At 47.2% G+C, this 24,174-nt stretch overlaps 2 gene segments (V, D, J or C); one reads left to right on the forward strand and one right to left on the reverse strand.

The window, feature by feature from the left end:
• The window catches only part of LOC125347236, a 248,507-nt gene extending 236,295 nt beyond the window's left edge, over nucleotides 1–12,212 (forward strand). Inside the window, 4 exon segments of the C gene segment in view lie at nucleotides 1,772–2,158; nucleotides 2,576–2,593; nucleotides 11,634–11,740; nucleotides 12,034–12,212. Coding sequence covers nucleotides 1,772–2,158; nucleotides 2,576–2,593; nucleotides 11,634–11,740; nucleotides 12,034–12,054 — 533 coding nt within the window.
• An 8,501-nt stretch (nucleotides 12,213–20,713) lies between these two features.
• Nucleotides 20,714–21,632, reverse strand: LOC125345676. The segment is given in 2 exon segments: nucleotides 20,714–21,123; nucleotides 21,347–21,632. Coding segments are annotated over 2 exon segments (456 nt in total).
• Nucleotides 21,633–24,174: the final 2,542 nt, after the last annotated feature.

Raw genomic sequence — 24,174 nt, forward strand, 5'->3', positions numbered from 1 at the left:
TCAACCTAATGGGGAAAATATTTTTTCCAGGCAAGGAAGACTGATTCCACTATGAGGTATCACCCAAACAGACCTTATACATATACTTCAGATACAAAAGAAAACAAGAATTAGGAAAAAGTCAATTTTGTTTCTATGACCATGGTGCTGTTTTCTGCCTCAAAAACATCTACAGTGGAAGGAAACACAGGGAGAGAGTGAAGGAAGGGGTGACATTGTCCAAAAGGAAATGTCCTCAGTGACTTATGTCACTGTAACCCTTCTGTATACCACCTTTATAATCATTAAAAAATTAAAACAAAAATTAAACTCAACTATGAAGGCTGTTTCTAAATCTGGAAGATTGGATAGCATGAACTGATCATGACTTTGAATAAGTGAGAAAGGTTAGAGGGATACATTATTTGGAGAGACAATTAATCAAACAAATCCCAGGTTGTGATGCAATGTAAAGAACACCCAAAAGATCTTGATCCACAGGCAAACCCACTGGAAATGGGGAAGCCAGTGGGCCAGGCATACTCAAGGGATAACCAAGAAGCAAGTGATAAACTTGAGGGAGATCAACAACACACACCTGGACAGTAGCCTCAAAGCAAGGGGGACTACTACTAAATAGATTTGCTTTATAATAATCATTTTCAGATCCCCAGCATGGTCTCTTCGTCTCTCTCCCTTCCCTCTCCCTCTCCTCTCTCTCTCTCTCTCTCTCTCTCTCTCTCTCTCTCTCTCTCTCTCTCACACACACACACACATACACACACATACACACACGTAAGCACACACGCACAGTCCATGACATGCCATGCTTGGGGGTGTGGTTAAACATGGTGTTAATAGCTTCAATTATGTATTGAGAGCTTTATACCTGCTCCTTTTATTCAAATAGAATTTTAGGGCAAAACTCACTGGCACATAAGAGATTTGCATGTATAATTTTACTGACAGCAAATAATAAGGCTAGGACCAAACCTTTGTGTTCATGGAATTAAATAATTCTTCTAGGCATTTTCAGGGCCTTGTTTTGTTGATAAGCTACATTAACCCGGCGTGCCTTAGAAGGTATAGTGTCAACAATGTTTTTGGTAAGTTGAGTTTAGGCCTTTATTAAGGTGAGCATCAGGTTATATATATCTAGATATAAGGATGTTGGTAAAAGGAACATCTCCTAAGAGTGGTGGAATGATTGCTCTTGGAATTTGGGGGACTAATAGGATTTAAATTAAAAATTAACATTTGTTGGAGTGCGTTTTTTGGTATTAATATTAGTGTGTCCTCAAGCATTCAAAAATATGTCCTAAGCTTAATGTTATGAGGCTGAAGAACACTAGACAAGAAGTCAAGCTACAGATCAATGGACTGCATCCATGCTTTGACAGCGTAACTGAGTCACAGCACCCTAAAAATTAAAAAAAAATAAATAAATACCAGGGGTATGACAGATCAGTTACGTTGATCATGGGCTGATTAGTAACAAATCCATCAAGATTTCTTATTTAAGGGGAACGTGTGGGTGATCCTGATTCTATGGCCATGAGGTAAGAAGCAGATGCCAGGTATAGATTCAGAATAGGTACCCCCAAGGTTCATGGGCCCGGAGCAAGAAGGGTAGGTAGGCCAAGTGGGCAGGTTGATGATTTCACAGAGGATGGTAGACTAAGGTACACAAAGCAGCAGGGATATCCCTATGGACAAAGACAAACAAAATAGGATGGAATAATGGGGTAGGAAGGATTAGGTTTGATGAGCATTCATTTAATGGACTTTCCAGAGGATCTGAGCAAGGTGAGCCCACCCACGGTCAACGTGTTTGAGCCATCCGAAGCAGAGATCTACCAGAAACAGAAGGCTACCCTCGTGTGCCTGACCACAGGCTTCTACCCCGACCACGTGGAGCTGACCTGGTGGGTGAACGGGAAGGAGGTGAACAGCGGGGTCAGCACGGACCCTCAGCCCTACCAGGAGAACCCCAACATCAGCGACTCCACCTACTGCCTGAGCAGCCGCCTGAGGGTCTCAGCTGCCTTCTGGCACAATCCTCGCAACCACTTCCGCTGCCAAGTGCAGTTCTTTGGGCTGACGGCGGAAGATGAGTGGACCCAGGAGAAGGCCAAACCCGTCACCCAGAACGTCAGTGCTGAGATGCAGGGCAGGGCAGGTGAGTGGGGCCTGGGCCACCAGGTAGTGACTGCCAGAGAGAAATGGAAAAACCTAAGTAGAAAACTGTAGTCTAAGATACAGGCAGAAAGAGGGGAAGGACCAAAGCCCACCGTGAAGGCAAGTAGGGCACCTACAGCTAACTTCCCCGCAGAGCCTCAAGCTAGCAGCGTTGCAGCATGAAGCCCTTCCTACCTGGCCTGTGCACCTCAGTATCTGAGTAGCCCCCCTCAGCCCCTTTCATTCTGATTTTCTATGAGTCTCAGGGATGGTGGGCTGGACTCTACCCGCTGTACCCCAAGACTCTGCCTGAAGAGGAGGGTGGTCTGGATCTGGTAGAATGCGTCCAACTTTTCACACATTCGATCCTACAAAGATGAGGTCTCTCACCCACTTTTCTCCCCGTTTTAACTTTCAGATTGTGGCTTCACCTCAGGTGAGTGAACCTATTCCTTTCCATCAACCATGGAAATGAGAAGCAGATCACAGAAAATAGGTGTGGGGAAGGCCAGAGCCAGCTCCTCATGGGAACTTACCTACCTGCTCTTCCTCCCTTCCTGCCATCAGTGGTGTATCACCAAGGAGTCCTTTCTGCCACCATCCTTTATGAGATCTTGCTGGGGAAAGCCGCCCTGTATGCTCTGCTGGTCAGCGGCCTCGTGCTGATAGCCATGGTAAGGAGGAGGGCAGAACAGGGCAGACCTGCTGAAGGGGACGTGACCTCCAGCAACTCTAAGCCAGGAATTTAGAGACCCTGCTAGGACTAGCAGTGGGCAGTGGAAAAGGAGCGAACTTGACTGGTATGTCTCAAAAGACAAGCTACTTTTCCCACAGATTGCGAGGGAGAGACAGTACTGTACTAACTACAGAAGGCTCTCTTGTGGCAATTCAAAAGCCCTGTGGCTATTGTGAGAAGCTCTCCTGTGTATCTGAACATTGGGCCTGTCTACTTCCTCAGCCTCCATCACTCCATACTTCTCTCTTTCTGGTCAAGAGAAAGGATCCCTGAAATCAGTTGTGGAGGTGGAGCCTGCCAATCTGTGATGGTGACAGCATGGATTCGTCTTTGCCCGTGCTTCAAAAGAGCTGTTCTCTTCTTTCTGTGCATCCCAGCATCTACCCTCCCCCAGTACTTGTTTCTCTGTATACTTAGCGCTAACATCTCCCTAACCCAGAGGAAACCTAATTAAGCCAATAAAAATGTCACAGTCTGACATGACTCTGAGTTGTGTGTTCAGATATCTTTGCTTCTTGTCTGTCTTTGAACTCCTTGAGACTCTTTCCTCCATGTCATGAGAGAAATAAGAGGTGCTCAAAGAAAACGTCCCCACTCACATGGAAAAAAATAATCAATACGTGATCTCCCGAAGAGACTCGTTAAATCTGGAGGCTGTGCTGGTTGCTGAAGAGGCTCTTCCTAGCACAGAAGGATGGCAGTGCTGAGTATTGGAATTTTTGTCCTGCCCTAGACAAAGGTGCTCTGAGAAAGGGAGCACAAGTGTGTCTTCTTCCGTGGTCATGTTCCCATGCTTGCAACGAATTGATCTCTATATGTTGCACCTTCCTTTCTGCCACCTCACTGAGTACTCCTAGTCTTTGTCCACCAAGTAGGTTTTGCAGCTGTGAATGAGAGCATGCGGTGATTTGGAAGCTTATTTCCAATGGATGATGTATCTTCCAGTTTAAGTTACCACTCCTCTTGACAAATCTTTCTCTAGTGAGTTAGAGAGGTGTGAAAATATCCCTCAATAGCTCTTGGAAGCACAGACAGTAAAGTTTCCTAATAGTGAGAATCTTCCCTACTTCAACTTCTAGAAATCCTTCAAAAGCTCTCTGATGTGCCATTGTTACCACAGTGACATAGTCCCTGTCCTTAAGGTGACATGAAGACCTGATACTGAACTCTGCCTCATTATCCCCCACTCATCCTGCTGGTGTCATTCTTGAAGGCTGAGCTTCTTTTGTTATCAGACCCTTCTGCATCTACAGCTACATAGTGCCCCCTCATAGTAACCCAGATGTGGTCCTACAGAGTTGGCCTCAGTGTCTTTTCCTCTGAAAAGTCTTCTCTGTTGCGGGTGCTGGTGACTCACACCTGGAGGTTATGATCTGAGGATTGTGGTTCAAAGCCAGCCTGGGCAGGAAAGTTCTGTGAGACTCATCTCCACAATTAACCACCAGAAAACCAGAAGTGGAGCTGTGGCTCAACGTGGTAGGATGGTAGACTTGAGCAAAAATCTCAAGGACAGTATCTAGGCCCTGAGTTAAAGACACATCACCACCACCACCACCAACAACAACAACAACATTGACAAAGCCTTCTCTGGCCCTTTATCCCTGCCCCCCCCATGCCTTTCTCTTACTCTTCTGAGACTAGATTAAACACATTCTGTATTTTGCCACCCTAGTGCTGTGTGCAGATTTCCTCCATGACACTTATCATACTTGGTAGAAATTATGTCTTGTCTGACAGCTCCACTTGGCTACAAGTCCTTGAAAACAAGGACACATTTCATGATAGCATCCCTGAAATAGGGAACACTAAACTTGGCTCAAAGTACACATCAGGTGAATTGTTTAAGAAATCAGCCAAGAAATAAGTATACCCAAAGTGACCCAATTCAGAAGAAGTGATTGCCATAAAGTCTTCCTGAAATAGCCATCGACCCTTCCACTTATAGCATTCTCTGTTTGACACACATATGCTTTCAAAAGTGTGTCTAGGAAGACACACTTCTAGGAAGTTCTAGGAAGACACACACATATGTATATACATATGTAGATAGATATGTACTTATATAAACATACCATATACAGAGAAATATATGTGTGTTCACACATATGCATTCACATACCCACTAACTGAACATATGACACACTGCAATGTGTTGCTCTCAATCTCCTAGCAAAAGGATGGGGAATCACAGTTCCCACGATCCATTAAGAGGCCAAGTCATGAACAGAATGCACTGAAACACAAGCAAACTAGCACTGTGAGCAGTGCAGCCAGCCGTTAGTGCTCAGTGTCTGGCTGAGATCATCAGGGAAAAGTCTGAGGAGGTGGCAAACTCTTCAGAGGAAGAATTAATCTCAGGTGTTCATTCTAGAGGATGATCATGCCAGCCAGCGGCATGAGCAAAAACCCCCAATATGGCCAGCTTCTTGTAGGGCCATTCATTTAGCTTGGCACAGGTCTCAGAGTTAGGAGTAATCACAATCAAGCTGTCACTGTGAAAAGAGAATCATCTGTTTACAACCAGGATGGGGCATGACACTCAACGAGTGTTCACCAAATATTTGTGGGACACCTGAATGCAGAATTTGGACTTTGCCCAGGAAACAAAGGGGAATAAGAACCATTTCTGTTTGACTTTGTGTCCTAAGTTGCCATCCCCATTTTGCCAGTCCTCCCCCTCACACTGCCTTGGCACCCCTAGCTCCTCCCACCTTCCTTGCTATAAATGCCAGTCTGAGCAGGTGGGCTTAGTGAGCCCCTGTGGGGAGCCCCAGTGACACTGATGGTCTCCTGGGGGTGCTGCATGTCCCAGAATGGAGCTCCTTGTCCCCCCTCATCACCGTCACCACCACCCACTGCTTTCCTCAAACTCCTCCCCACTTGAAACGTACCCCCTGCCTTTCTTTGCCCAGCCCCATTCAGTCAGTCTAACCTCAGCCATCTGTGCTTGCGGCCACTGCCCAGGGATTGGGGGAGGGAGGTGAGGAGGAAGAGGAAGCATTTTTGTATCATAATGTAACATTGTGGGGACTGGGGGGGGGGACACGATGATTCAAGTAAGAGAGCTGCTTTTACAAAAAGCTCTGCCATAGAAAGCACACTCTTCCAGATAGGGGAATGCAGTTACAGGATGCGGAAAAGTCTGTGAAGTTGGTCCCTGACAAGGCCTAGACTCTAAACACCTGTGCATCTATCTCCCTGCCCAGCTTTCCCAGGAATATAAAGATCAAGGCGGCAAAGCAGGTTCACCCTTCAGCCCTTTCCATCAAGCGGGACTTGGACCGAGCCCCAGGGCACACGTCACTCACGTGTGAAGAACTCGGACAATCCAAACCCTTCGAGGTGAAAACAGAACCCAGTTTTCAGATGAAGAAACTGAGGTCCGACAAGTAACAAGGCTGAAGGTTACAGGTTACATAAGTAGTAGAGCATGGGGCTGGCCCCGTCACCACCCATAGCCCCTTCTGATCTCAAGACCAGTTTGTCATCCTAAGGTCAGGCTGACTGTCCCTTACAAATCCATACTCCTGCACGGCTCACATCGCTAGGCTCCCTCTAGTTCTCAAGGTGGGAAGAGAAAAAAGCCAGGAAGGACAGGGTGGGTGGTGGCCCCTGGCTTGTATGTCAGGGAGATGGGGACGGGGTTGGAATTCTTGTCAGCCCCTTCCCTCTGTGTTCCTATGCTGAGCAATTCTTCGGCCTGGGGACCCGTCTCACTGTGCTAGGTGAGAAGCGAGGGGAGGGGGAGGGGGGGTCTCTGTAAAGGGGTGGGGGCTAACTCTCTGCCTGGACGATCCCCTAAGCTGGAGTTCTCTCTCGGGGAGGGTGGGCTTCTGGGCAGCCGGAACCCTGGAGCCTGGAAGGCCGGGGTTTGCGCTAGGAACCCCGGGGCTGTGTGAACTCAGCACAGTTGTTCTTTGGGGCCGGTTCCAAGCTGACCGTGCTGGGTAAGGAGGCGTGGGCTCCGCCACCAGAGGCCAAACTGGGCCACGGGGTTAGGCGCTGAGCCAGGGGAACGGGTCTGGGTCTGGGTGTGGGGGAGCAGGGGAAAGGAGGCGCAAGGGAAGTAGGGGAAGGGGGTTTGGGGGCTGGTGGGGAGCGGAGCCGGGCTGGGGCAGCTCGGGTTTTTGTTCTGGGCCTGGAGGCTGTGAACACAGAGACTCAGTATTTTGGGTCGGGAACCCGGCTGCGAGTGCTGGGTAAGTGGGGCGCACTGGGAACGGGGAGCCGGGCTGGGGGCGCCCCGGGGCGCGCGTGGAGACGGCCCGGCTCGTTTTTGTACCGCGTCCTGGGGCCGTGAGCCAAAACACTCAGTACTTCGGCGCTGGTACCCGGCTCTCGGTGCTCGGTAAGAGGGGACGGCGGCGGATGGGGCTCGGTAGCCAGGAGACCCAGGACCCCAGGCCGAGCTGGGGGTCTCTCGTGGGGGCTGCCTCGGGCGCGGGAGCCGGGCTCGGGTTTTTGCGGGGAGCCCCGGGGCTGTGATCCTCAGGCGCCGTGCTGACTTTCGGGGCCGGCCGGCAGCCGGTTAACCGTGCTGGGTGAGTCTCGGGGCACCCGGGGCCGGGCGGGAGGGAAGGCGGCGAGGTCCCCCCTGGCTCTCCCCGCCGCTCCACACCGGGGGCGCTCGGAGTCGGGGGGTTCGCCTGGCGGGTGGGCCCCGCTCAGGTTAGCGTGTGGGGCTGTGTCTGCGTGCTCCTATGAGCAGTACTTCGGTCCCGGCACCAGGCTCACGGTCTTAGGTAAGATTCTGGCGTTCCCCAGCCTCCGGGGCCCTGGTGGGGGAGTAAGGGGGTGTGGGGTGGACCAGACCTGGGAACCCCCACCCCCGAGAACTTGCGATGGCGGGGTCGGGCGGGGCGGGGGGGTCGGTTATGCAACTTCGCCTTCCCATTCTGCTTCCTGAAGGACTGAGTGGGGTCCGAGAGACGGGTGTCTGGGATGGGGAAACCCTACAAGAGTCTAGAGGGAGACCCATCTTTTTTCCTCCCGAATTGTAACGCAGGGAAACGGGGTTTACTGGGTCTGCAGCTTGTGGAATAGGTAGGCGCAGGGATGATCTATTATAAGACGCAAAGCAAAAAGGGGCAGGGACCGGCAGGTCTGAGCACCAGAGGCCGGCACCTGAGAGGCAAGCCCCGGGTGGGCTCAGGGGGCAAAACCCCACTCCAAACAGGGTCAGCTAGCAAGAAGAAAAAGGCTACCGACAGCAACAGAAAGGGCAGCTAACGACACAGATAAACATGAAGAAGGATTTAAATGAGCCTGGCTTGATGATGGACTTCCTGCAGATTGGAAATCAGATTTCACATCTCTCCCCCACTTTCCTCCTAAGTTTGAGATCCCTGGAGCAGCAGTTAGGCTTGCCCAAGGCTGGCCAACTGCAGGCACTGGCCCAACCTCAGGGGATGTACCTCAGCCACGGGGCTGCCTTCCTCCCTAGACACATCCCTGTCCTGACTAGCTTGAAACGACTGTCACTCATGCGAGTATTCCAGGTGAGACAGTGCAGATCACACAGAGAGTTTATTTATCACAAACACAGGCTAAAATGCAGGTGCTGTGCCCGGGAGTTGAGGACAATCCCTTACGCGCTCAAGATCAGAAAGGAACATAAACATCATCCAAGAAGGAAATACCTTGGTCTCAATATAATCATTCGCCTGTATTACTTGATAATCACCCCAAACAGTAGACATTCCTTGTGTTTGGATTGCTATTACATTGGATCCAATCAGGCTGAGCCATATTTCAGTGTGTCCAAACTAGGTTCTTGTGGCCAACTAGGGTGGAGAGGGATAAAAGTTTTCGAGCCTGCTGGGCTAGTTCCAGTGCTGGCTTTGGGGGAATTAGGTAAATTGATGTGTAAACCTCAGTTTCTATGGAGTATAGAAATGGAGGGGAAGGCCATAAGTGAGAGTTGGGTTGGGAAGAGAAACTTCACGATGCTCCCTGAAGCTAGTTCTGCCCATAAGCCAGAGTTCAGGAGCTCCTTCCAACAGCAAGGTGCTGGCATACACACAGACAAGCCACCGCCAACAACACCACACAAATGTACACCCTGCAGGGAATGACAGACATAAGAACACAGTTGACCCCCAGCCTTGTCTTGGGGTTGTGTGCTTTGGGACTTCAATGAGGTTCTGCTTGTACTTGTTGTGTTCATGGCATAGATCAATTTAGTAGGGAATAGAACATGTGGTTCAAGCATAATTTTTTTATGATAGGTGCTGAGTGTTTGCTAACAAAAAAGGGGGGTCAGAGAACTGCACTGAACAAATGCCCCTGGAGGGCTAGGAGGATCCTAGAACTAGGATGAGAGAGAGAGAGAGAGAGAGCCAAGCAGTGAGGATGTACATAGAAGTGAAGTCATTACCATATCAGCCTACACTTAGCCCATAAAGACCAAGACACACAACTAATTAGCAAAGTAGGAGTAGGGGAAGGGTTGATTAACAAGGTAGAGGCAGGATCAGCTATGAAATTTGGGAGCCCAGATCAAAATGAAAATATAAGTGCTTCTGGGAAGGAAAAAAAAAAAACCCTCATTCAGAACTCCAAATGGCAGCAGCCAAACATTAAAAGAGCACTAGGCCCTCCTAAGCCCATCGTCCCCGATAGTGAGTACACAATTGCATGCCTATAACATAGGCCCCGGAAGGAAGTCAGACCCATAGAGGAGAAACAATCAGAGTATATTTTCTCCATAGTCCAAGAGGTTGTGATTAGGTTTTATTCAAAAGATAGCTCTTGGGCTGGGGATATGGCCTAGTGGCAAGAGTGCTTGCCTCGTATACATGAGGCCCTGGGTTCAATTCCCCAGCACCACATATACAGAAAATGGCCAGAAGTGGCGCTGTGGCTCAAGTGGCAGAGTGCTAGCCTTGAGCAAAAAGAAGCCAGGGACAGTGCTCAGGCCCTGAGTCCAAGCCCCAAAACTGGCCAAAAAAAAAAAAAAAGATAGCTCTTCATTTTAACAGAACTGTTTAGAAGCAAAAAGAAAAACAATGATGAGCAAACACAGGATGAAAACTCAGAGGACGTGGCAGGCAGGGAAAAGGACAGGATAGATCATGTGACACAAAGTGTCTGAAATCTCACATTCCTACTAACTGAGAGCATAAAACAAATCTTCTGTTTATTGTGATCTAAAGAAGGCTCTCTCCCCACAAATGACTCTCTCATCCCAAATTTCTCTTTATTCCTCTGCTCTCTTATCTCACATACAAATAACCTGACTTGGGAGGGGACATCCTTAATCCTTACATACTTCTTTATACCTGCTTAGGAAAGTTAATGTTCTCACTTCACAATCATACAAAAGAAAAAAAATATGCAGGCATTAAAGAAACTGTCCCAAAGTCACATTGCTGAGCAAAGTCTGTACAAATTTGTATCATGTTATTCTGATTTCTATAAAGAGCTTTGTTTAAATAACGACTACAAAACATGGGGAGACATGGATAGGTAAGCTTTGATGGAGGAAAAAAAACCAGTTCATGTGATTAAAAGAACACTGCCCAGAATGTTAGACAGTGCCATTCATAATGCAGCCTTAGGGAAAATGGAAGAAGAGCGGACACCGCCTGTTCATAGACAGAACCCAGGCAGGGATGAAAGGGGGAATTTCAAATAGGAACGGCACAGTGAACCTGAAGGCCATACCAAGCCATCACACCCCTTGGCTCAGCCCTGCTCTCAACCCTCTTCACTTTCCAGAGGACCTGAGCAAAGTGAGCCCACCCACGGTCAACGTGTTTGAGCCATCCGAAGCAGAGATCTACCAGAAACAGAAGGCCACCCTCGTGTGCCTGGCCACAGGCTTCTACCCCGACCACGTGGAGCTGACCTGGTGGGTGAACGGGAAGGAGGTGAACAGCGGGGTCAGCACGGACCCTCAGCCCTACCAGGAGAACCCCAACATCAGCGACTCCACCTACTGCTTGAGCAGCCGCCTGAGGGTCTCAGCTGCCTTCTGGCACAATCCTCGCAACCACTTCCGCTGCCAAGTACAGTTCTTTGGGCTGACGGCGGAAGATGAGTGGACCCAGGAGAAGGCTAAACCCGTCACCCAGAATGTCAGTGCTGAGATGCAGGGCAGGGCAGGTGAGTGGGGCCTGGGCCACCAGGTAGGAGCCTGAGCAGGACTGGCATCAGAGGGAAGCAGAAAGATTCAGGAGTACACGGAGAACAGAGAGTGGATGGGAAGGAATAGACAAGCCTCAGTGTCAGCAAAGCATCACATGGACCTCCTGCCTCCCCAGCTGATCAGGGCAGCTGGGAGCCATTCGGTCCCCAGATACTCAGCATCCCTTCTCTGCCGAAACGTCCATGATCAACCATGCAGGGCAGCCTCTCTGTCTCCAGTCCCATGAATGGTTCCTGCTTTTTAAGTTCTGGTGATGGTGTCCCTGCCCCTTTCCTGACCAACGTGAGGAAGGAAGTGCCAGGGCTTTTCACTGTCTGCCATACACAACCTATGAATCTGACTTTGTCGTGTTAGGATTTATGGTTCGGTGTTCCTAAGAAATGGCATTCTCTCACCCAGTCTCTCTCCATCTTTTCTTTCAGAATGTGGCTTTACCTCAGGTGAGTGAGCCTCTCCCATTCTCTCCCACCTTCCATGGCTTTGACTCTTTTGGGGGGGGGGGGGGAAAGGCTCAGAGACTCTATAGACACAAGGAGTGGGGAACTGTCTCTCTTGGGTACCTACCTCCCTGTTCTCTTTTCCTGCCAACAGCAACCTATCAGCAAGGGGTCCTGTCGGCCACCATCCTCTATGAGATCCTCTTGGGGAAGGCCACCCTGTATGCTGTGCTCGTCAGCACTCTTGTCCTGATGGCCATGGTAAGGAGGAGGACAGGGAGGGGATGGCGATCAGAGGGAGAGGGTGGAACACTGGCCGTAGGACATAAGGTATCTCACAATCAGTGCCAGCCATGTATCTGTCATCTCAATGAGCCCAGACAGGACCACAGGCCTATGAAAGAATGCAGGGGTCATTATGGAATATCCCGGTGGAGGATGAGAACAACCAAGGAATCAATCCTCCTCAAAACCAGACCCCAGCACCTTCCCCATCAGCATGGCTTCCAGGGCTCCATGCCCTCTGCGCCCTAACCATGTCCTCTGTTACTCAGGTCAAGAAGAAGAATTCCTGAGGCTAGCTGCTGTGGATTCTGTGCCTGCTCTCTGATAATCTGTGTTTAAGAAATTCTTCTCTCTCCCCTTCCATGCTGTGTTCCACACACTGAGTTCCCAGCTGTGAATCTGCTGCAGAAGAAACTAATAAAATAAAATAAAAAAAGTTGAGCTGAGAGCCTGGTTGTGTGTCAGCAGTGTGTTTGGCGTTCTGCACTGACTTCCCTTCTGATCTGAGAAAGATCAGACCATCTCCTCTGCCATACGGAGTGATAGTCCCCCTCTTCTCCTGTCACTGTGGCTTCCTTTTGCTCGACCTGATGGAGGTCCCTGGCCACACTCGTCTTGCCGGGTCCCCAGTGTAGTAACGGTGTGAAGGGCAAGGACTGAGCTCTGGAAAACAAGCAGGGCTATGAATCCTAACACTTTCAAGAATAAGACACAAGGCTAGAATAGCGTAAGGTGAGTTACAGTAGCTCAAGGTTACTGTAGCCCAAGGGTTACAAATGATTATGGTTCCAGGGTCAAAAGTTAATTGCTATACCTCTAGACTTTATCTGTGTCCATCCTTAACACCTCCAGCTTACTTGTTGAAGGATTAGAGCTTAAGGTTTGCACTGTTTTCTCCCTCTAGGCGGGGATCCTAAATAAGGCCTTGAACGGAGAAAACTGATTCCTCGAATGTAAGTTTGAGCTGTCTCTCAGGAGCAGAGTACATGGTGCCACATCCTCAGTGGGAGGACTGTGGGGCTGAGGTGGCACATGGAGAGAAGCCCTTCCACCAGACCCCTCTGGCTCCCAGATGGAGACCAGACCACTCCAAAGCTAGAGCGTTATCTTAGGAGGGTTGTACTGGCCACACCACTTTAACCATTATAGCAGAACACTACACTAGGGGTGGGGAGAAGTGTATTCCAGAAGGAAGGCCTAGGACAGTGACATGGGTCCAGTTTTGTTGGTTGGATTGTTGGAGGTGAGTCTGAAAGTACTAACCATGAAGGGGTCCTTTCCTGAAAGCCTACTCATGGCTCCAGGCCTCCATGGGACACCAGCACATGCATTGTCCCATTTGATCCCCACAATGATCCTGGAAGCAAGTATTGATCTATTTTGCAGGTATCGAAACTATATAGTTTGTAGATCACATGCCTGTTAAGCAGTGAAACTGGAGTGTGCTCTTTTGTCTAACAGTAAAAGTAGTGACTGTTGTCCCAAGCAGCAGCCAAGATGGCAGCATTGCTGGTTCATGGAGTCACAGTGACCCTAGTGACTGTTCCTGACCTCTACAAAAGATCCTACCAAGAAACACTGAGGTGTCCTAGCTCTTCAGTGTTTTTGTTTCCTAGGACTGCCTAAATCAAGTGGCAGATTGCCACAACAAAGTGTCATCGGGTGGTTTAGAACAATTGAAAGTGATTCTCTTGAAGCTCTGGAATCCAGACATCTAAACTTAAGATGCCATTAGTCAGGTTCTCTGACAGTGCCCCAGAACCCTTGTTGCCTCTCCTTCAGATGCTTCCCAAGGCTCTTTACCTGTGTCAATCTCTCTCCTGCCTCTGCCTTCTCCATGTCTTTGCATATAAATCCCCCTTCCTTTCTTTTACTGAGACAAGTGTTGTATGTAGGACACAGGTGGTTAGACATTACTGGTCCACCATACCAAGTGTCTAAGAAATGGAGTTGAGAGGTGCCATAAAGATGGCTATCATATTCCAGGAAGGAATAAGTCTTATGGCAGAGCTGGCCTAGGGAGCTCATGGCACGCTGATAATCTCCACGATTTTAAACTATGTCTTCAGTCTCATCCTGCACTAGTTATTTTGTTCATTGTTGCTTTGTCAATTGTTGTGTGTTGGGTTTTTTCCATGATGACTACATGTAGGACAACAAAGGTGATACACATCAGGCCCTACACCAACATTCACAAAAGGATGCCCCTCCCCCCTTTAGCTGTATGAGAAAGGCTTCAGGCATAATCCTGTCTGATGAGCAAATGCTTCAGAGAAAATGGGGTGTTTGTGTAGGACACAGAGAAGAGACGGGGACTGGGGTGTTGAAGGATAAGCGTCTGTAAGAAAATATAGCTGAGGGTCTGTGCAGCAGTAAGGTTACCCCCAAGGAAAGAAAACAGTTCTTTACAAAGGAGAATTGGGTCTGTCATTTTGGGGCTTATCATTTTGCAGTTGCAGAAATCAAAGGCATCCACTAGCAGGTATGAGGCTGTTGGAGGAGTTTAGCTGTTACCCTAGAGTTTGCCATCATGACAAAATGAAGAACCAAGGACCCTTCTCTAGAGAGTAAAATGTCAGGTACAAATCACCTTCTAGAAAGAAAAAAAAAAAAAAGCCTAGCAGTGGAACTGCTGGAACATAGGGAAGCTTTATGTTTAATTTCTGAGGAACCTCTATACTGCTTTCCAGAGTGTTTTTAACAAGTTTACATTCCCACCAACAGTGTATTAGGGTTCCATTTTGGTCCTATCCTCAGTAGCATCTGTTATTGTTGGCTTTCTCAATAATGGCCATTCTAAGTGGGATGAGGTGGAATAGCAAATGTTATCTTGATTTGTATTTCCTTTATGGCCAGAGATGCTGAGCGTTCCTTCATGTCTCTATCTGCCATTTTTACTTCTTTTTCTGAGAACACTCACAAAGAGGATTCAAATAGGGAAGGAAGAAGCAAAACCATCTCTGTTTGTACATGATAGGACTCTATATTTTAAGGACCCTGAAGACTTCTCCCCCGGACTACTAGAACTGATTCAAATATTTGGTAAGATAGCAGGATTTAAAACCAATCCACAAAAACCAGTAGCTTTCCTGTACACCAACAATGAGAAGATAGAGACTGAAACCAGAAAAGCAACTCCATTCTCAATAGTTCCAAAAAAATATCCTCCAAGAACTGGACACATAAGGTCTTGTTGTTGTTGCTGTTGTTATAAACAAAAAACCCTAGGAATCAACTTAACCAACCATGTGAAGGACCTCTACAGTGAAAACCATAAAAACTTAAAGAAGGAAATCAAGCAAGACATAAGGAAGTGGAAAGATCTTCCATGTATCTTGATTGACAGAATTGATATGAAAATGGCAATACTTCCCAAAGCAATCTACAAATTCAATGTGATACCCATTAAAACCCCCACATCATTTTCAACAAGATAGAGAACACAATCCAAAAAAATAACACAGAACCCTAAAGGCTGGGAGTCACAAAAGTGATTCTTGGTGGGGGGGAGGGGGAGGTAGTGCTGGAGGTAACAATGCCAAACTTCAAACTCAACTACATAACTATAATAATGAAAACAGCTTGGTACTGGCACAAAAACAGGCCTGAGAACCAATGGAACATAATAGAAGACCCAGAAGTAAAGTCATAGACCTCTTGCCATTAATAATCAATAAGGGAACTAAAAATATAGGCTGGAATAAAGACAGCCTCTTCAACAAATGGTGCTGGCAAAACTGGATCTCCACATGCAAAAAAAAAAACCCAAAACCTGAACTAGAACCCTTATCTATTACCTCGTACCAGCATCAGTTCAAAATGAATCAAAGTACATATCAGACAATGGCCTAATATCCAGAATATATAGAGAACCCTCAAAAAAAAAAAAAACAACCCAACAACTCGATAATAAATGTGCTAATGAGCTAATGATCCATGATGGAAACTGCTTTCTTCCCCCCTAACTGGCTTCTGAAACTTGAACTGCCAGGTTGCTTTCTATCATGTCTATAGAAATTCCCAGTGGCATATAAGGAAACTCTGCAGTACATCATCAAAAGCCTGGCCAACAGACAGTTCATTGCCATTGCTTAGGGTAGACTCCTGTAGTTTCTAAGAAAGTGACCTAGGCCTCCTGAAATCCAATAATCTGAAAAGTTGCCTATCTTATTGGGCCCCAAACACAAAGTATTCCCTTAGCCTCGGATTGGATACCCCCTCCCAAGCTGAAAGATTTTCTTCCTTCTACTCTGTATACGTGTGGATTTAAAATCCTTGAGCTCCTTACCACACTATAACTCTGCCTCTCCTTAAGATTTATTGTCATAATCCTGGCTCTTGTCTGAAATAGCTCCTTCCAACAAAGAAAATATACTGTGCTTACCACAGCCTTCCCCAAGGCCCATCTCTCTCTATACTTTGACGTTTTTGTACTTGGACTCCTAAAAAGGCTCCTGGGAGAAAGGAGGTCCCAGCGATGAGCGAGTACCATCTGTAGGTCAGCAAAACAAAAACAGAATTCAAGAGGGATCAATCACTGAGACTCATCAATCTGCTTTGCAACTGATCTTAGCCATGTTTATAAATATGAGAGTGTCTTGATGGGAAACTGGTGCAGAGCTACCTGAGGGCCTTGTCCCCCACCATGTCCTGACAAGTTTACTGCTGATGTCAGCAGGTAGTTTTAAATAGTGGCTCCAAGCCAAAGTTGTAGGTCATCCAGCAGTTCTGACTCAATCCTCTGCTCCTTCACCCAGAGCGCCATTTGTATCAGAGTCACCAACATTCTATGTAGTAACGAAGCATCATAACAGAGTCATGAATCCCAGCTCCATCCTCAGGGAACACTAGCCCTGTCTACGGAGGACATTAGTTCCTGGTCAGCTCTACTAAGAATTTCATCCTGTTGACCCATAAGTCTCACTGCTCTCTGACCCTTCCAAAGATAGAGTTCTCATTTCTAGGCAGGAATTTGCAAGTCCACAAAAGTCAGAATCATTACATTTTAAAACATGATTCCAGAAATAGAAAAAATACAAACAGGAAAAGAACTCAATTGCAAAAACAAAAAAACAACCATGGCATTTAAAGCCAGAAAGATAGATCCCTATTTCTGCCTCCCCCCAGTTACATGGGCCCTGAGTAAATAAAACTCAGCTTTCTTTCTCTAAAAGGCTCTGGGGGCCGGGAATATGGCCTAGTGGGAAAGTGCTCACCTCCTATGCATGAGGGCCAAATATATACCAAAAGGCCAGAGGTAGCGCTGTGGCTCAAGTGGCAGAGTGCAGGCCTTGAGCACAAAAGAAGCCAGAGACAGGGCTCAGGCCCTGAGTTCCAGCCCCAGTACTGGCAATAAACAAACAAACAAACAAACATTCAAATAAAAGGCTCTGTCACATCCACTTATTCTGTCTGTCTGTTTTTATCCTTCTATCTTCCTAAAGGGGTATGTTCAGGAAGATTGCAGCACCAAGTGGTCCGGACCTACATAGGGTAAAGACGAAGCTCTGCCTCCTTATCCTCAACATCTTATATATTGGTTCCATTTGGGTAATTTCCAATTTTTTTTGCATTCACATCACCCACATTGACTCAGAGCTCACTTTTGACTCAAATCTAAATCTTTCTCACACGGGTGAACTAGTAAGTTGCATAGAGTGGACATAGAGTTAGTTCTCTTTCCATGATGGGAGAGAACACAGAATATTTTGATTTTGTCACATCTCTTCAACTCTGATTCTCCAATTCCCTAGTTTCTGCAGGATTATTATTCAGCAGTTGATTGCATTTACCCATTCGTCCTCACTCCTTTATAGGCATGATCATTTTTCCTTATTTATTCTTATAAAAGAGTTCATAAATTGATAGTAATACCACAGCTCATTATGGAGACCATGTTCCCAAAGCTTTTGTCTGAAGTCTAGGAGCTGCTAAAACACAGAAAATTCACTTCTGGTCTTCCCCTGTCCCCAGCTACATGGCCCTGGACAATTCATCTTTATCCTTTGGACTTCCAGATCCTTCTTGGTGAGATGAGTGGGTGGGTGAGATGATTCATAGGACTCTGCATGCTCTGCTCTTCAGATGCAGGGAAGAGAGTGGCAAGCAGGGAAGGCTCTTCCCACCCCCAAGTCACACTCCTCTGTCACAGTCTCGGAGGGCTGATGGTTTCCAGTTGACAAGACACACGTAGAATTATGACACCAGTTCCCTGGTCCTCCTCCGGGTCAGAGGTCTATGGCCATGAATGAGAGAGGGGAACGAACAGTGATAAGGAGAATGGCTTTGGTTCAAAGGCCAGGAAGTAAAGAGATGCGGGACAGGGGTGTTTGGGCCTAACACAGACAACTAAGGAAGGTATGACGATGTTGCTGTTGTCCTGACATTTCTGGCTGGTTATCTCTGAGTCATATCTGCACCAAGTAACAACAGTCAACCTGCACTAGCTCCCTCTCCAGGAGGCACAACAGGATGTGGTTTGACATTTACCGGGTCTCACATCTGGGGTGCCTGTGAAAGTCCCTCCCTCCAACCACCTCCTGAGAGGCAGGAGAACCATACTTGCCACATCCTCCCCACCCAAGCCCTCCCCTCTTCCCTCTCCTCATGCAGCACTCTGGCAGTGAGGAACTTCAGAGGGCAAAGGAGAGGATGTCTGGAGGGGAACCCACCATCTAACCTAGCTTTCACACCTGCTAGAGGTCACCCATGGGGATCGGAGGCTGCAGCAGGTGCACTACAGAGATAGTGAAGAACGTAAAGCAGCTGAAATAACTGTTGTGACCCCATTGGGGCTTCTCCAGACCCTCATCACACAGGCACTTCCTCCCCCCTCCTGCCCTCCCCCAAAGTCCCCGTCCACCCCCCTGAAACATACACTGCCCTACTGTTCTTCTAATGAGAGGTGCAAGCGAATCTCAGGAAGGGGAGCCTGGAAAATCAACAGACTGCAAGGCGGTCAGTTTCTGAATGTCTCAGCTGTTGTCTGCATGCTGCAGTGACTAAGTTTTACCACGCCTTTCCCACATGTGGTTAAACCCTGCAAAGTCTGGTTGTTTGATATTTTCTCCCCCATCTGGGTAAAAATGTTGTGAAAGAACACAATTCAGAAGAAAATGGAAAATCAGAGAGGCTGAAAGTCCTGGTGGTTGGAATGGGATATCAGGTATACAGTAGCCCAAGCTTTGTCTTGCTGGGGTCTGTTTACAACGTTTATAGAGATCTCCTTATTGCTACCCAAGCCAGTTCTCTTGCTTGGACTCAGATACTGCGAAACCTAGTTCAAAGTATTATCTAGATCTAGTTAAAGAATTTTGCTAACGCTAGTTAAAAGTATTATCTCCTCCACAACGTTTGCCAGTACTTTTCTGAATATCTTACAGGAATGAAATGTCTGTATGGAGTCTCTTCTCTCTTCCACTTGACTAGTTATGGCTGTCAAAGGACATTTCTCTGTTAAGACTCTGAGATTCACAGGGCACCAATAGGAAAGATTGATGGCCAGTAGCGCAGCAAGCACAATGCAGGTTACAACTTTCATGGGGTTTCCATCCAAGTAGATTCAATATTGTAAGAATAGATTTACCACACAGTGTCTAACTTCGGTGTTTAAATGTATTTATTTGTGGCAAGCTACAACCCAATCCTGTCACCTTAAGGAGAAGAAAATCATACCTGTTGAAAATTAGACCTTGTAATGAGGCTTTTAACACACCCCATCTCATTTAATATGGGTAACAACATACTCAGGCAAGTTTTATAGATTAAAGAAATGAAATCTAGAGAGATTAAATAAGCAGCCCAACTTCACAGAATCTAGTAAATTTACACTCAAAAAAACCTAAGGGTTAAACTTGTCCAGCACATATGAATTGTGCTTTTGTATATGAGGCAAGCTCTCTTGCTAGGCCATATTCCCAGCCCCTGAATTGTGCTTTTGAATCTCTCTGCTGGCTCACTGGGCATGAAACAGCTGCTTCACATTAAGCACTTGATCCCTCAAGTGTAGCCGGGACTGTTGGCCATTATTATACATCCTCTGGATGACATGGTATCTCTCTGCAGATTAAATGATATTGAAAATACCATTTACTTTCTGAATTATCCTAGATGGTGAAATGCGATTAACAGCTTATTTTCAAACTTCTCATGCCCCCTTGTGGAGGATAAAGGACATTACAAAAGAAAACCTCTTTAAGAATAAGGACTAGAGAAGAATGAGGACTGCAGGAAATCTGGTTGCCTGGGTAACCAAGACATCCCTTCCCAGCTAGTCACATCACCCTTCTCCCTTTCCATCTCCATCCAAGTCATTTCTCCTTTTAGGGTTCTTCTGTTACACACAGCATCCTTCTTTATCCTCAGTCTAGTGTAAGTCTTTGATCACCCACCATCTGTCATTCTGCTCTCTTTTGCTACAAGAGAAGACAGACAGAGGAACTGGAATTTTTTAAAACCTCAAAAGCCCCAAACAGCAATCTCAAATGCATGCTTCTTACATTCACTTCTAATCTGCATAACACTCCACAGCCCCTCCCTGGCTCAAAGCCTCAGGTCCATACTTCCACAAAATGTCTCCTGTCAGAGAAAGGTTGACAAACAGGGAGTCATTTAGTCACCAGCAGGTGACTACATTAACCCATTAGGTAACCTTACTTGGCATTTTCCAGTCCGTGCACCGCCCATTTGCTTGCTTGCTCTCACCTCTGACTATAGCTATACTGTACTTCTTTGAGCTACATCTGGTGTTGACCAACAATATGATGTGCTTCAAGGCCTGGTGTAAGTCAAGTACCAGACACAAAGGTACTGAAAACCTGGTCTGATCTGGCTAATTCACTGGTTCTACTTGCATAGATCGTTTTGCAAAGAACTTTGTAAACTTCTTTGGAGGAGTCTGGCATGATTCATGTAGATTTCTGGGTCTCCCCTTGGTGAAAAGCCTGGAACCTAGTTACAAACATCTTCCACCCATCTCTGGGTAAGGGCTTCCAGGGAGGGCGGGTGGTGAGGGTTCAGGAAAGGGTGGAGTTTTTGCACAGATGTCTGCCCCACCCAGCTCAGTGTGAGACTCCAGGCACAGAGATAGAAGCCAGAGTCACTGAGGAGCAGCTTTTCAGAATGCAGGAAGAACTGGCCATCCTTCTTTCTGGAGGCTGTGAGGCCATGGGAGGCCACGGCGTCTACCTGGTCAGCACTGATGGAGTAGAAGAGCTGCTGGAGGGCCCCTCCTGCGGCCTGCCGGTACCAGTATAGGTTAGGATTTGATGTTCCCTTCACGGTGCACTCCAGAGACAGAGGGCTGCCCACAGACTGCACCCTGGCAGGTGGCCATTGATGGACAGTCTGAGCTTGGGTACCTGTGAGGAGTATAAAGGACCATTTAGCTAGGAAGCATCCCAGGCCGGCTGCCTTCCACCCAGACAGAGCATAGCCCAACTTTCCACGGTAGGCATCTATCCTCACAGAGAGTTCATAGGGTGATCCAGTGCATTTGCTGGCTTCTCAGGCTTGCAGGGACATGGGGGGAATGGGGGTGTGAAAATGTGAAGGAAGGCTTTGGACAGACAAGAGAGCACGCACCTAAGGAAACACTGAGAAGGAGAAGGGAAAGAAGAGAGCAGAGCATTGTTCAACGGCCTTTGGGGCAACTCAAGGCTTCCTCTTCTGTGCCAGAGATGGGGCCAGCCCCTCCCTTTTGAAGATCTGAGGCTAGAATGGGATTGGGTCCCCTAGAGCTGAGGCTGTTCTTTTCTTCAAGGTGTGGTAGATCCGCTCCTCCTCCCTGGGAACTCCCTGTGCTCTACTCACTGTCACGATTGCTATTCTACTGATGCTCAGATATGTAAATACTGCTAATGACTCAATATTTACCTCCAAACAAATAGGCTTCTCTCTGGATCTTCCCAGGGTGACATCCAAAGTCTCTGAGACCTTACCTTCAGAGACACTGGGACTGTTGGGTTGATGAAAAGGGTTTGAGTATATCTGAAGTTGGAAACTGGAGCTAGGACCAGTCATCTAGATAGCTAGAATGAAGATAAAACAGACTAGGCCTCAAGGGATTCAGCTCTTTAGTGTGTTCAAAGTGGGAAAGCTTAGTTCTGAGGGAAGGAGGCTGAAGGGAAAGCCAGCCTGGGGCTCACCCGTGTCCTCTTCATCTTGGGCAGGCGAGACTTGAGCCCTGAGCAGGCAGGAAGGATTAACTCCTGAACAGATCAAAGTTGGGCTCTTGTGTTCTGTGTGACTCCAGTGGCTCAACTAGACCCAATTTTCCCTCTAAATGCAACACGCCGCAGGGGAAACCCCCTGGGACTCTGGGATCAAATGGATCTGGCTTCAGATCCTAGCTCTTGTTTCTTGCTGGCTTGCAAACTCTGATCCTCACTTTTCTCATGTATAAAACAAGAAGAATCGTCATACCGACAAACGTGTGAACGATACGTCTTTTCTGGTGCGCTGCAGGCACTCTTGTAAGTGCTGCTTTTAAACTTATTTTTAATTTATTGCTTTTTTGTTTTTACTCTGAGGAAAGCCAGAGACTACAGCAAGGCTTAGAGCATTTACGCAGGGCCTAGGTGGTAGGTTGGAACTTCAGGGATGGTTAAGAGATAACAGGAAGCACTGCAAAGCTGAGGAAGGGCGCAGCTCTGCAGGGCAGCAGTTAGAACATCACTGTAGTGAAGAGACTCAGGACCCCAAGATGCCAGGAAGACAGCCAAGGCCGCCCTGGGAACCTCACCTCCCTCACTCTGCTGGGCTTTGTTCTCTGAAGTGCTCATTTGCAAACCAAATACTTAATCTGGGATGGTTGAGGTGCAGCAGCTTAAGGTAAAGACTTGGAACAGGAAGCAGTAGATGTGGCCAAACAGGAAGCAAGAGCTTGAAGCCTCTGTCAGACTGCCCTACTTCATCTGGGTCCAGTGACACAATGCTTTTGTTTTGCTGCGGCTGCAATGATTCAATCCCACGTTCACGCTGGAGTTCTTCACTTGGACACTTTCAGCTGGGCTGTGTTTCATTTGTTTGCACTTCTGTTCAATGCATGAGATGCTTTCTTTAAAGGAAAATGAAACACTTTTCTAAGTGTAATCAATCATCTTGTCCATGGTTTATTTAAATGAGAAATCAACTGGTGAACAGTGTGCATGCAACGAAATTAAGAACATCTGATGAGAAATAAGTACAGGCAACTGCAGAAGGCAGTGCACCTTGCAGTTGTTCATTCTCAGTCTAGAAGTCTGTGAGGACTTGATGTTTTACCTATGTGTGTCAGGATGTCAAGGAGCGAGCCCTACGTGGTAGGCATGGGCACAATCTGTTTCTCCATTTTGTGCAGTTCTGTTCTTAGCTCCTGGAAATTTCAGAGGCAAGCTTTGAGTGGGAATGAGACAAGAAGGCAGTAGATATGGGGCAAAGAGAGTTATTCTTGTTCTTGATGGGATGGTGCCATGTTTTCATATGGCTGGCAGGTTTTCCTGTTAGCATAGCCCAGGAGACCTGATAGAATGCATCCACCACACTGTCTCTCTATCATTACCAAGTGTAGGAAGCAATGTAACCCACCTCCTTTGGGATGTCGGAGCAGATTGGAGAGTGAAGAGACGTATCAGTCAGATCAGAGTAACCAGCTGGCTCCCAACTCCTGCGTCATTATCACAACTCTAGCTCCAAGCTCTTTCCATATGGCTGGTGCCTTAGGAAAAAATAAAAAAGCTATCTCCTTCTCCATCCCCATCTGCAACACTGCTTACTCATTCAATCATTCACGCCATTCATTTCAAGCTCTGTGGCTGTGTTGTGATTTGCTTTATGGCTTCAGATCTTCAGGAGATTGTCACTGAAGATTCTTCAGGAGAGAAGCATCTGGACACAGCTTGGGCCCAGGTACAGAGGTGTCCATCACACTAGCTAACTGGATTGACCCATATCTGCTCCTTTCCCTTCTCCTGAGTTCATAGAGGTAAGGGCCTACCTCTCCAACAGGCATCCTGCTACAATCTTGGGCTTCTTTCTCGTCTGATTGTATGTTCTTATGAGTAAATACTAACAGAAGAAAGCTTTATCTATGAAGGCTATTGTATATGAGTTACCTCCTCTTTATAATTTTTAAAACATCAATCAAACCCCATCTGATAGATTTGGTGGGGGCAAGGATGCTTGAGAAATCTCTGTGTTCCTCTAGAGAAGAATTGAGTTTTAAAAAAATCACCAGAGCTAATGAGAAGAGGGCAGAGCCAGCCTAAGAAATGACCTCAAAGTTCCTGTGCTTGCTGCAGTTAGAAAGTGCCCTCCCCAGAGAATGAGTGAGAAGTGTAATTATTATTTAACAATTAAGAAGTCAGACCTCTAAGAGGTAATTAGGCAGTGAAAGCTCTTCCTTTAAGTTTGACTTCTCTCTCTTTTACACA

This window comes from Perognathus longimembris, chromosome 2 (assembly GCF_023159225.1).
Source record: "Perognathus longimembris pacificus isolate PPM17 chromosome 2, ASM2315922v1, whole genome shotgun sequence".
NCBI classification, from domain to species: Eukaryota; Metazoa; Chordata; class Mammalia; order Rodentia; family Heteromyidae; genus Perognathus; species Perognathus longimembris.